Source organism: Lottia gigantea (genome assembly GCF_000327385.1).
Source record: "Lottia gigantea unplaced genomic scaffold LOTGIsca_69, whole genome shotgun sequence".
NCBI classification, from domain to species: Eukaryota; Metazoa; Mollusca; class Gastropoda; family Lottiidae; genus Lottia; species Lottia gigantea.
The window spans coordinates 1,254,930-1,267,236 of record NW_008710347.1 but is presented as its reverse complement, the minus strand read 5'-3'; the positions used below and the strand labels follow the sequence as shown (position 1 = coordinate 1,267,236).

The 12,307-nt window shown below is 29.7% G+C and overlaps 3 protein-coding genes across 3 annotated transcripts; 1 reads left to right on the top strand and 2 right to left on the bottom strand.

Annotated features, from left to right (window-relative positions):
* Window positions 1-201: 201 nt before the first annotated feature.
* Window positions 202-2,327, bottom strand: LOTGIDRAFT_167826 (hypothetical protein; the record flags this gene model as incomplete). Its single annotated transcript, XM_009065327.1, has 2 exons — window positions 202-1,212; window positions 1,440-2,327. 2 exons carry the CDS (start codon window positions 2,325-2,327, stop codon window positions 202-204), a joined length of 1,899 nt encoding a protein of 632 aa, XP_009063575.1.
* A 1,452-nt stretch (window positions 2,328-3,779) lies between these two features.
* LOTGIDRAFT_167825 (hypothetical protein) lies at window positions 3,780-6,512 on the bottom strand (the record flags this gene model as incomplete). The annotated part of the gene is made up of 2 exons (XM_009065326.1): window positions 3,780-4,697; window positions 5,556-6,512. The coding sequence occupies 2 exons, from the start codon at window positions 6,510-6,512 to the stop codon at window positions 3,780-3,782; spliced, it is 1,875 nt and encodes a 624-aa protein (XP_009063574.1).
* Window positions 6,513-11,045: 4,533 nt separating this feature from the next.
* LOTGIDRAFT_130384 (hypothetical protein) lies at window positions 11,046-11,629 on the top strand (the record flags this gene model as incomplete). The annotated part of the gene is made up of 4 exons (XM_009065325.1): window positions 11,046-11,114; window positions 11,197-11,240; window positions 11,340-11,405; window positions 11,554-11,629. 4 exons carry the CDS (start codon window positions 11,046-11,048, stop codon window positions 11,627-11,629), a joined length of 255 nt encoding a protein of 84 aa, XP_009063573.1.
* Between the last annotated feature and the right edge of the window lie 678 nt (window positions 11,630-12,307).

Sequence of the window (12,307 nt, the reverse complement as noted above, 5' to 3'; positions counted from 1 at the left end):
AGAAGGTTGAATTTTATGTTTTAACATGGGAAGAGATGGCAAATGAATTAGTGGAGTGAGTCCATCTAAACTAGTAATTTTCATCCGAATTAAACTTTATTTCACTCACTGAAGGTTGGTGATAACAAAAAAACTTAAGGATTTATACAAACAGTTTTAGCATCTACAACAAGCACATTCCATAAATTATAATATAGCAGCTTATGTAAATAAGGTATACACTATCAAGCAACACATATTGGCATGAAATAAGACCAATGGAACAATCAGTCGATTTGATGTGTTGCTGTTGATAGAATCTCCAATTGTAGTGGATTCAGTTGACGTTTCATCTTTCGTTTCCGGGTCGAATAAAGACTCTTCTATGTCGTCATGGTATAGGGTTTCGTCATCATACACAATGGCTTCAGGAGGAAGGGTTAGATCATAATTGGTTTCATAACCAGGTGTTGTTGTACCTTGTCTACTGTTAAAATCACTCTCATCAAAATAAAAAGTTTGACGGTTACTACACGGTGATTTATACGGTAGTTGGACAATATCATCAATACATACTCGTACAGTATCATTAACATCTAACACATAATCGAGCTCTTTTAATGTTTTCTGGGAAGTTAGTATAGTCAAAATACCAAATTTATCAATAACAAACTCGGATCCTTCCAATCTTGTTTGACAACATTCAGTTAGTTTGGAGAAAGGTAGGTAGATGACTGATTTGACAAACGTAATCAAGGGAGTACTATGTGATAAATCATCCAGTTTACCTGTATTTAATATCGCGTTCACTTTACAATTATCTTCTTCTAATGAGGACTTCGTAACATGCCCGCATTTTTCTGGTGGTTTAAAAACAGAGTCTCCAAAAATCCATCCTAGTAAAGATCTGAAATAACTGCGAGACGTCATATATACTGATGCGATTTGGAATCGCGTCTGAACTCTAAAGAAAACTTTTCCATCACAATTCCACATTTCCAAATCATACTGTTCACTTGATTTTATAACGAATGACACAACTTCCAATTGTTTCTTCATATCATTTATCACAGTGTTCAGTTCCAATGCAGCTTCTGATGGATTGGTTTCAATGGTTTCTCTTATTACACATACGTCATACCCATAAGCATTGGTAACAATCTTATCCTTGCATATTGAATCCTTCTCTTTAAATTCAAGTTCAGGTGGACAAAGGATGTCTCTACATATTCCCTAAATTATCAACAAAAGATAAATGTGATGGGATTGAAGATGAACTACATTTCATAATCATATCATAAATTGGATTGTTCTTAAAACAATCTATAAATTAATATGCCGCCGTACACTTAATATAGCACCCTGGAATAATTGAGTGCATCGTATATATTCGCCACTCTTTTAAAATTTCTAATTCAAGCGCTACCACAGTGCTCTGGATAATGCAGCGTAAATATTACCCGACCCCATGTATAATTATGATTACACATGTAGCAAAAGATATTGTAATATTTATCAAATACTGGAATTTTGTAGGACTTCAAGAGACAGCCTTTGAGAACAAGTTCATCATATTCTTCCCACAATCCGGTCTGGTTACAACTATCAATCAATTCAAAACCATCTTCATCAGTAACTTCACACATAACACCAGGTAAAAGATAGTCTATTTTACAATCATCAGTGATCAAAGCCGTGGTAATTTTTTCCAGGGCAGAAATAGGATCAGTAAGAACGTGGGAACTATTTATACATTCTAGGAACGTTGTAACGTAATATGTTTCATTACAACCATGACACTCAGCACAATATCTATTTTTAAAGTTACCAAAACAATCCGGACCAAATCCTTCAACAGGCATCTGTACGTCAACATCAGGGTCTATACTACCTTCACATTTATATACCAAGTCAGGTGGCTGTCCGACTGGACATGTAGATGTCAGGAAATATCTTTGACCATTTTTGCTTGGTTTGCTGCCTGGTTGTCGACATATAAATTCCCTTTTCCTGTAAGGAATATTGGCGTATACCGAAACAGAGGGACAACAGTCGTGGTACAGAAAACAGTCTTCATTGCAACTACATTGATGACAGTTAGGATTTCGTACTCGCAATGCTGTTAATACTGAAGCAAAACAATCATTAGGACCGCAAAATTGTCCATCAATTAACGTAACCTGTTGATGAAATCTACTTGTGTAAAACGATGCCGTGAAGAACGGCGATGTAGATGATACAGCTGTATGTGTAACATTATCGTCAACAAAATTGAAAGCAAAATTTAGTTCAAACACCAAAGTCAAAAATATAAATGACAGAAAATGAAATTGCCTTTTCCCTTGCATCCTCTATCCTTTGTTACTAGAATGATAAACATTTATTCTTGTTGGAATAAATATACATTGCTGCGATCATTCGGCCAATAATGTGAAGTAATTTTAATTCCAAATAATCACACATCAAATTCTTATATTTATACCCATTAACTAAAATTCCACGTAATGCTCAATAAATGAGGTATATCGTATTTTAATCTGTATTTAATCCTAACATTTTAATTCATATTTCAATTACAGTAAAATAGTTTTACAGGATCAAATCCAATCTAAATGTTAATGCTTTTGTAGACAACGGTTAAACAATATCAGGTGACTTTCCAAAAGGTAAAAGACATGTTTAATCGAGAAATACCCACAAATTGCGTATTAACATATATGGAAATTATGCGATTGGTGTGCCAGGTAGAGCACATTGGGTACCGTACTTCTGCTACTTATTAATAAAACAGATCTAAATACTTTGAAATTGTTATGCAACTATTTTCAAATATTAAATTCAGATAAAAAATTATCTAGAAATTATGAAAAGTTCATGCATCTTTTTTGCATTACACAAACAGATTTGGTAATTTGGTTTGTCAACTGACTTTAAATAACCACCAAAGTCTATTTAAAAAATGTTATTCAAAATAGTGAAACACAATGTAACCTAGGCCAGTGCTTCTTTACGAGAGTTTCTCTTATAAAACTTTATACAAGAAAAGAGGTTTCGTATTATTATAACAATCACTGCCGACTGTTTGGTCCAATAAAAGTAACATTGTACATTGATTTCCTTCAAATATAATAAAATAAATAAATAATTAAATAAGATAATCAAAACACACAATTTTATAAACAATTTTACATTAATCTAAATCAGTGAGAAAACGCATATTTTCATAAATATCTTTAGATTAATCTAAATAAATCAGCATTATTTAAACTAAAACACTAAAACACACGTTTTTTTTTAATATAATCTAAATCAGTTATCTTTATGACGGGGACTTTCTGCGCTAAAACACACTCGTTTAATGAATATTTTTTAAATTTAATCTAAATCAGTGCGTTTATTATATATATGGTCCTCCTGCACCAAACTAAAACACACATTTTTATATATATTTTTAGATTAATCTAAATCAGTGACACACTTTCATGTATATTTTTGGATTAATCTAAATCAGCGAGTTTATTATAAGGACCTCCTGCACCAAACTAAAACACACATTTTTATAAATATTTTGAGATTAGTCTAAATCAGTTATCTTAATAAAAAAGGACTTCTTACACTCAAAGACACTTTTTTTTAAATAAATATCTTTAGATTAATCTAAATCAGTGAGAAAACACACATTTTCATAAATATCTTTAGATTAATCTAAATCAGTGAGAAAACACACATTTTCATAAATATCTTAAAAACAAGTCTAAATCAGTTATCTTAAGGACTTACTTATATATTAATAGAATCAACTAAAATGAACAGAACACAAGACTAAAAATAAAAATAATTTCAGTATGTATTAACGAGGGAGAAAATACTTCACTTGCAGATTTCACCTGAGCCACGTCATAAGGAACAGTGCTGGAAGCAATAGCAGGATCATTCAACTCATCAACTGTTCGGTTAACTAGAGGGCTAACTGGGTGGTCAATCGAAGAAGTATTCGTGCCTTCATCCTGAAATCTAATTTTATTATTACAAATTACGGCGTATTTAGTTAAAAAATCAGATAAGCAAACAGTAACTGTTCCATTTTCATGTAATATATAATCATCGACAGATAGATTTAATTTAGAGTTCAAAATAAGCAGATTTTTATTTGTATCGTTCATGAGAAAGTCGTGTTCATAGAGTAAAATCTGGCAGCATGATTCGAGCCTAGTAAATGGAACGGACAGAACCTGTTTGCTATATTCAGCTAATGTTGATTTACTGGATATATAATTTTCAGTGTGATTAGTCCCACTAACAAATCTAACATTACAGTTATTATCGTTTAGCTGTCCACAACGACGGGGATGTTTGATGGTGATGCCTGTCCAGATATGTGAAATAAGATCAAACAGCCATTCCCTTTTAATAGGTGATGGATTTACTAAAGATAATATTGACTGTTGTTTTAAGGCTGAAGAATTATTACAGATCCATTGTTCGAGTTCAAAAGACTTTATTGATGTCACTTGAAATCCCGATGATTCCTTTAGCTTTTCAGCAAAAATTACTAATTTAAGGTACAACTCGGCTTCTCCACTCTCGATATCTTGACCATCATCAGCTTGAAGTTCTAAACAAACATCGTATCCTATGATATTACTATGAATAGGGCTCTCGCAAGCAATACCATTAAACACCTTTCCAAGACTGCAACTTATATCAAAACATCTACCCTGAAAGAGATTTTCACGACAATTAAGAGAGATTGGTATTTCAGATCCACAAAGATGAGGTCCGAAAGTTAAATTAATTTTAATTAAGGTTGATTAATTAATAAGTTAATTACTGAACAAAACCGCAAATTTTCCATCTCGGAAACATGAACAATTTGTTTATAACAAACTTCAGATTCCAAGCATCTTTTAATACATATGAATTTAAATTGCCTGAGTGACACAGGTTTGGTGATATTCCTGAATCCTCCGAATTACGATAGGCAGGTATATATTTCATTGTTTATATGCTTACTTCGTTCATTAGCTTTGGAATGTTGCATGCTGGAGAGTGTATTGAATTCTATAGGGAAGTCCCCATGTTTGACTCAAACCACAAAAACATTCTGCACTAATGATTGTATGTTAGTGGTATTTTTGACTTTGCATGCGTATAAAGTGTTGTCTTGATTTGGAATTTGATGTTTGATATTGTCATTTCTTTTAGATTTTGACAATACGAAGAATCGGTAGAATAAGTGAACTTAACGTAACTTCAAACATGCCGACCGTATTATTTTAGGGAATAGGACTGTAGACAGTTCTGTTTTAGTGTGATAGGTTCGACTTCTCTTTGACGTACCCTAGTCTCAGAAACAGAATTTTTTTTAGCTAAGCTGATCACTGATAGTGTTCAAGATGATCACTAATAGTGTTCACTACGCACAGTCGAAATATTTTGAGCCTTCAAATCCATATGTGTTATCCGAGTTAAAAAAATAAAAAGACGACTCGACTATGCCATATATGAGGAAAGACATATAGAAATGAAAATAGAAATTCCTAGTTTGGAATAAGCGAAATGGCGAATCCACTTACCTTAAGATCTATGAAATAGTCACCTTCAAAACAAACATTCGGGTTTGGCCTCTCGCTCCTTTGTTCTGATAATGTTTGTGGTAAACCATCAAGGAACGCTTCAAATTTTATCTGTTCTATTTCTATTTCTGGTTCTTCCTGTATCAATTCAGTCAAATCCTGATCAGTATTACACAAATAGCAGAAAATGTTGTAATATTTACTCTTAACTGGTACTTTATAAATCTGTAACAGACAACCAGCTTCTATCATATCATCCCTTTGTCTCCATAATCCACTAACATTACACGACCGTATCAGATATTTATCATTAGGGTAACAAGTGTCAGGTTCTCTGAATGCCAAACTCGCTTCTAAATGACAATCGGATTGATTCATTGCTGCATAATAAACATCTATTTCGGATTTTGCCTGTATGAAGATATCGATGTGATTACAGGTAGCTAATAAGGAGAACGGTTCCAAATTTTCCATATCATTACAACCAGCACATGGTATACTGCTGTAAAATGCAGTATTAACTCCCTTGAACCAACCAAGAGCGGGTATCAGACTAAGCGGTGTGTTATCGGTAACATTTTCACAGGATCTTCTCCAGATACCATCTGGGTGGTTTGGTGAACATTTACTAACAAGACGGTAATGTTTCGTTGAATTAGTTACTCTACCAGTTAAATCAGCCGAGATACATTCTGTGCTTGTATCTTCTTTATAAATTCCTTTGTATTGAAAGGCTGTGGTTGGACAGCAATTATGTTGAACAAAACAATCAAACTGACAGCTACACTCTCTACAAAATGGATTTGGAGTTTTCCGTTTATTTGAAGTAAAGGAACAAGTTGAATGTCCACAATATTGATCATCAATAAGAATAACGAAATCCTGCAAAGTTTGATTCCTTGCTAAAACTGCATTGTGATATAGCAAAAGAAGAGCAATTAAAACTGCAAAACGCATTTCTATATTTTTTTTGCACAAAAAAATACAACTGCCGCGTCTATCTATATCGGTATATCAAGAGTCAAGTAATCTGCCAAAATCATAAAATTTGAAACGCTAATGCCTATTCTGTATTTATTTTATCGAGTTAATTCTGTAAAATGGCGATAATGAGATTTTAATTCTATTCAATTATGGTCAATATAGAAGTAATATGTTAATGTAGTTCTTGTCCAGGCTCTTACATGATAATGTCCATTTTAATACGGGAATTTTAGTGACAGAATTTGATATCGCGAAAGAATCAAAGTCTATTACTGAATAGGTTATAGCCCCGTCACACCGGACTGTGACCATTTGCGATCCAACGGCGACTCGAAATATACTGCGTTGCGGCCAATCGTGAGGAAAACTAAAGTAAAAAGTCCCTTGAGTTGCCTCTAACGTTTTTGTAGCGTCTTTGTCGCAGTAGCAGTGCAATAAGAACACCTTACCGGTGTGACGGGGTCTTATTGTAATGATGGTTGTTACTACTGGGAAAACTATGTTCATTAAATGGTGCCATGTCCTGTATATCATAGTCAGCAGATGCAAGAGAAGAAAATAGTCTAAACCGTCATACATACAATTATTCGTTACAAACAAGATTACATAATACTTCACATTTTTGAACAATATAAAAATATCTGAAAAATAGGATACTTTTGGTTTTTGGTTTCATACTAAGATTAAAATATAAACACAAAATGTGCAGTTAATTTTAAATACCATAAAAGAATAAAAATAATGTGTTAATTCACATATAACATTTGTATAACAACTCTTTGTGTAATGGATTATTTAAATATAACGTGAAATAATCAAACGATCAAATGATAAAATACTGCCAACTCATTCTACATAAATATCATATAACTTCTTGAATATAACACGAAATGATCAAATTATAAAATATTGCCAACTCCTTCTACATAAATATCATATAACTTCTTGAATATAACACGAAATGATCAAATTATAAAATATTGCCAACTCATTCTACATAAATATCATATAATTTCTTAAATATAACACGAAATGATCAAATTATAGAATATAGCCAACTCATTCTACATAAATATCATATAATTTCTTAAATATAACACGAAATGATCAAATTATAGAATATAGCCAACTCATTCTACATAAATATCATATAATTTCTTAAATATAATACGAAATGATCAAATTATAGAATATAGCCAACTCATTCTACATAAATATCATATAATTTCTTAAATATAACACGAAATGATCAAATTATAGAATATAGCCAACTCATTCTACATAAATATCATATAATTTCTTAAATATAATACGAAATGATCAAATTATAGAATATAGCCAACTCATTCTACATAAATATCATATAATTTCTTAAATATAATACGAAATGATCAAATTATAGAATATAGCCAACTCATTCTACATAAATATCATATAATTTCTTAAATATAATACGAAATGATCAAATTATAGAATATAGCCAACTCATTCTACATAAATATCATACAATTTCTTAAATATAACACGAAATGATCAAATTATAAAATATTGTCAACAACTCATTCTACATAAATATCATATAATTTCTTAAATATAACACGAAATGATCAAATTATAAAATAGTGCCAACTCATTCTACATAAATATCATATAATTTCTTAAATATAACACGAAATGATCAAATTAAAAAATAGTGCCAACTCATTCTACATAAATATCATATAACTTCTTGAATATAACACGAAATGATCAAATTATAAAATATTGTCAACAACTCATTCTACATAAATATCATATAATTTCTTCAATATAACACGAAATGATCAAATTATAAAATATTGCCAACTCAATCTACATAAATATCATATGATTTCTTCAATATAACACGAAATGATCAAATTATAAAATATTGCCAACTCATTCTACATAAATATCATATGATTTCTTCAATATAACACGAAATGATCAATTATAAAATATTGCCAACTCCTTCTACATAAATATCATATAACTTCTTGAATATAATACGAAATGATCAAATTATAAAATATTGCCAACTCATTCTATATAAATATCATATAATTTCTTAAATATAATACGAAATGATCAAATTATAAAATATTGCCAACTCATTCTATATAAATATCATATAATTTCTTAAATATAATACGAAATGATCAAATTATAAAACATTGCCAACTCATTCTACATAAATATCATATAACTTCTTGAATATAATACGAAATGATCAAATTATAAAATATAGCCAACTCATTCTATAAATATCATATAATTTCTTGAATATAACACGAAATGATCAAATTATAAAATATTGCCAACTCATTCTACATAAATTTCATATAACTTCTTGAATATAATACGAAATGATCAAATTATAAAATATTGCCAACTCATTCTACATAAATACCATATAACTTCTTGAATATAACACGAAATGATCAAATTATAAAATATTGCCAACTCCTTCTACATAAATATCATATAACTTCTTCAATATAACATAAAATGATCAAATTATAAAATATTGTCAACAACTCATTCTACATAAATATCATATAACTTCTTGAATATAATACGAAATTATAAAATTATAAAATATTGCCAACTCATTCTACACAAATATCATATTCATATAATTTCTTAAATATAACATAAAATGATCAAATTATAAAATATAGCCAACTCATTATTTGTGAATATCTACGAATTTCTCTTTCCTTGTGTCTTTAAAACTTCCAACTAGAAACCAGTCATCTTTGAAAGTTAAGTTATTTCAATACGTCTGGAAAAAAGAATTGTTTCCTGTAGTAGAAATTTATTATGGCTATTTTACATTGAACGATAGTCCATGATCTTCCGAAAAGAAACTCGCTCATAATAAGTAAAATAATTCAAACGTCTAATTGAATGTGGAAAAATAGTTCTGGTTGCTAACTATTCGGAACATTAACTAATGTAGAAATCACATGAAAACATATTGGTTTTACTACGTCCAGTATCAGAAAAAAATTTTTCACCCTCTAAGCTTTTTTAACACATCCATATTTTCAGTTATGTTGTTCAATGGTGAGATTGGCAACATATTTCCAAATATTAAAATATCTGAACAATAGTCCTATCAAAGTTTACATCGTTTCAAATGTAAATCAGTATTATTGAATTCAGGTTGAAATACCAGCATTTAAACTGAAAATAACATATGCAATAATATTTGTTCAAATAAAATTATTTGTATTGTACAATGGTATGTACAAGCATATATAACGATACAAAATTAAATTGTATAAGAGCCATTCCAAGAGTGACGCTTGGACCAGCATTTGAAGTATTTTTGATTTTTGATAAGATAAAATTTAACAAAACATAAGACTTATTAATCACATTTTTTTCATAAAACACATTATCTATCACGATGTACATAAAGGATAAATACATCAGACGGTAAAGTAAAACGTACAAATACGTTTAACCAGTTTGAACGAAATTCCTTTTTACTGCATTAAATATGAGTAAAATTAATATTATTTACAAGTATAATAACCAAAATAATACTGAATGAGTTATAAACTGTATTATATCATTCTATATACAAAACCAAAATCATCTTATTAAAATCAATAAAAACTAAAAAATCAATTAGAATTTATAAATGTCTGGAAAACGATACAAAAGTAATGAAATATTCATAAAGCCTCGTGGATGAAATAAGATGTAATGTAATTATAATTTATTATACAAACTATATATATAAACCATGTAACTTTGTTATTAAATAAACTGTTTGAAAAAAGAAATCATTCTTAATACTTAATAAGTTGTTCTATTATGTATACACAGATAATTTTTGTGAATTTATAAAATAATACATTGAAATCGTTAAAAATTATTCTAAATCTATGTGAAGATATAGCGTTTTCGGCACAGTTACATTATTGCATAAATAATAAAATGTTCATATTGTTATCAAAACAAGGTATATAAAATTGATAAGAAAAGATTTTCAGTACACAGTATATACTTATAAATACACGTTGAAAATTCTCAGACAAAATCATAAAACTTAAAATATAACAAAGATATTCGTATCATATATTTCCTTACATCATAAATCGTATAAAAATTACCTCTTGAATTTAATTAAAAAAATATATATATATCGATGTTTCTTTAAATTTCTAAAGCGAATAGTCAATCGATATAAAAAAACAAAGAGGCGACAAGGACAACTAATAATAACTGCATGATAGGCTATTCGGAGGGCCTGTATTTAAGATGGTTAAGAATGAAGCCCAGAAAGAATAAATTAAAATAGAGGATTTAACCCCCACGCGACGTATTGTTCATATAACCAGGTCGAAATAAACCCTATACAAAATATTGTAGTGACGTCACACACTGAGTATTATGGGATGTAGCGATGCATCTATGGCACGGTTTGTAAAACCGTAAACAACGGAAAATTTTACATTGTTTTCTTAAATTGGAATGGAGTTACAAAATATGGGGGAAAGGGTGTTTGCTGCAGAACGTATCGAGAAGAAGAGGACATTGCGGGTATGTGAATTTATCTTTGTTTTGTGTTCGATCTCAACGAATTATTTGACCTAGTCTCACAATATACGTTTTCATTTTACAGGGCCGGACTGAATTTTATATCAAGTGGAAAGGCTGGTCGACAAAGTAAGTTGAAATTAATTTTCCTTCTCTAAATGTTATCAAATTAAATGTATGAAAAATATATCGAGATAGCTAACATTTTGTTTATTTTTTCCTGTGTAGGTTTAATACGTGGGAACCAGAAGAAAATATACTTGATCAGCGGTTAATCCAAGCATTTAAAGCGAGGTTAGTAGAGATATTATACATCTGTCATGGCCGCTTGCTATAATCACTTTTCTTAACACGTTCAACATTACTTTTACAATTTAAATTTCTTAAATATACCTCCTACATTTACATTTAATTTGTTCCCAATATTTTACTTTAGTTTGAGAGAAAATGATGGTAGATGTCACAAACGAGGACCCAAGCCTAAGAAATTAAAATTACAGCAAGTAAGTGAGCTTTAATCAATTTTATTTTCAAGTTTAAATAGTAAATTTTAGTTGACTTATGTTTTTGGCATTTGTGTAATTTCCAGAGGTTATTTCTTGTGAATTTTTATATAAAATTATTTAACCGATGTCATAGGTTTAATAAATATATTTACGTTGAGAAGGCTAATAATCGAAATATATAAGAAAATTGTATATGTACACAACTCCGAAAATAGAAAGTATAAAGGGACAAGGAAAATCTGTCACTATTATTATGTCCTTATAAAGTACGATAATTCTAAAAATACGTACTAATGAATAATAATTAAATAACTAGTGAACAGTTATGTTTGAGTTCATTTCTACGTCTAACCTCATTTTATGTAACATAATATATGCATTTTCATATTAGCCTATATTGATCATAATTATGTGCATGCAAAAAAAATAATCCTCAATACAAAGGAATATTGAAGAGCCATATTCATTAGCAATTTGCGCCAACTCCATGGAGGTTATATTAAATTAGCACACGTAATAATCTATTGTGTAAACAATGGTACAATTATCTCACTGGTATAACTTTTTTTACATACTTTATATAATATAACACATGTGTGTAGGTTATTTAGTTTTGCTGTTGGACATTTTTGTTGACAGTTATAAAGGGAAATGAATTAATAGATAGATATTTTCAAATCCTATTATATT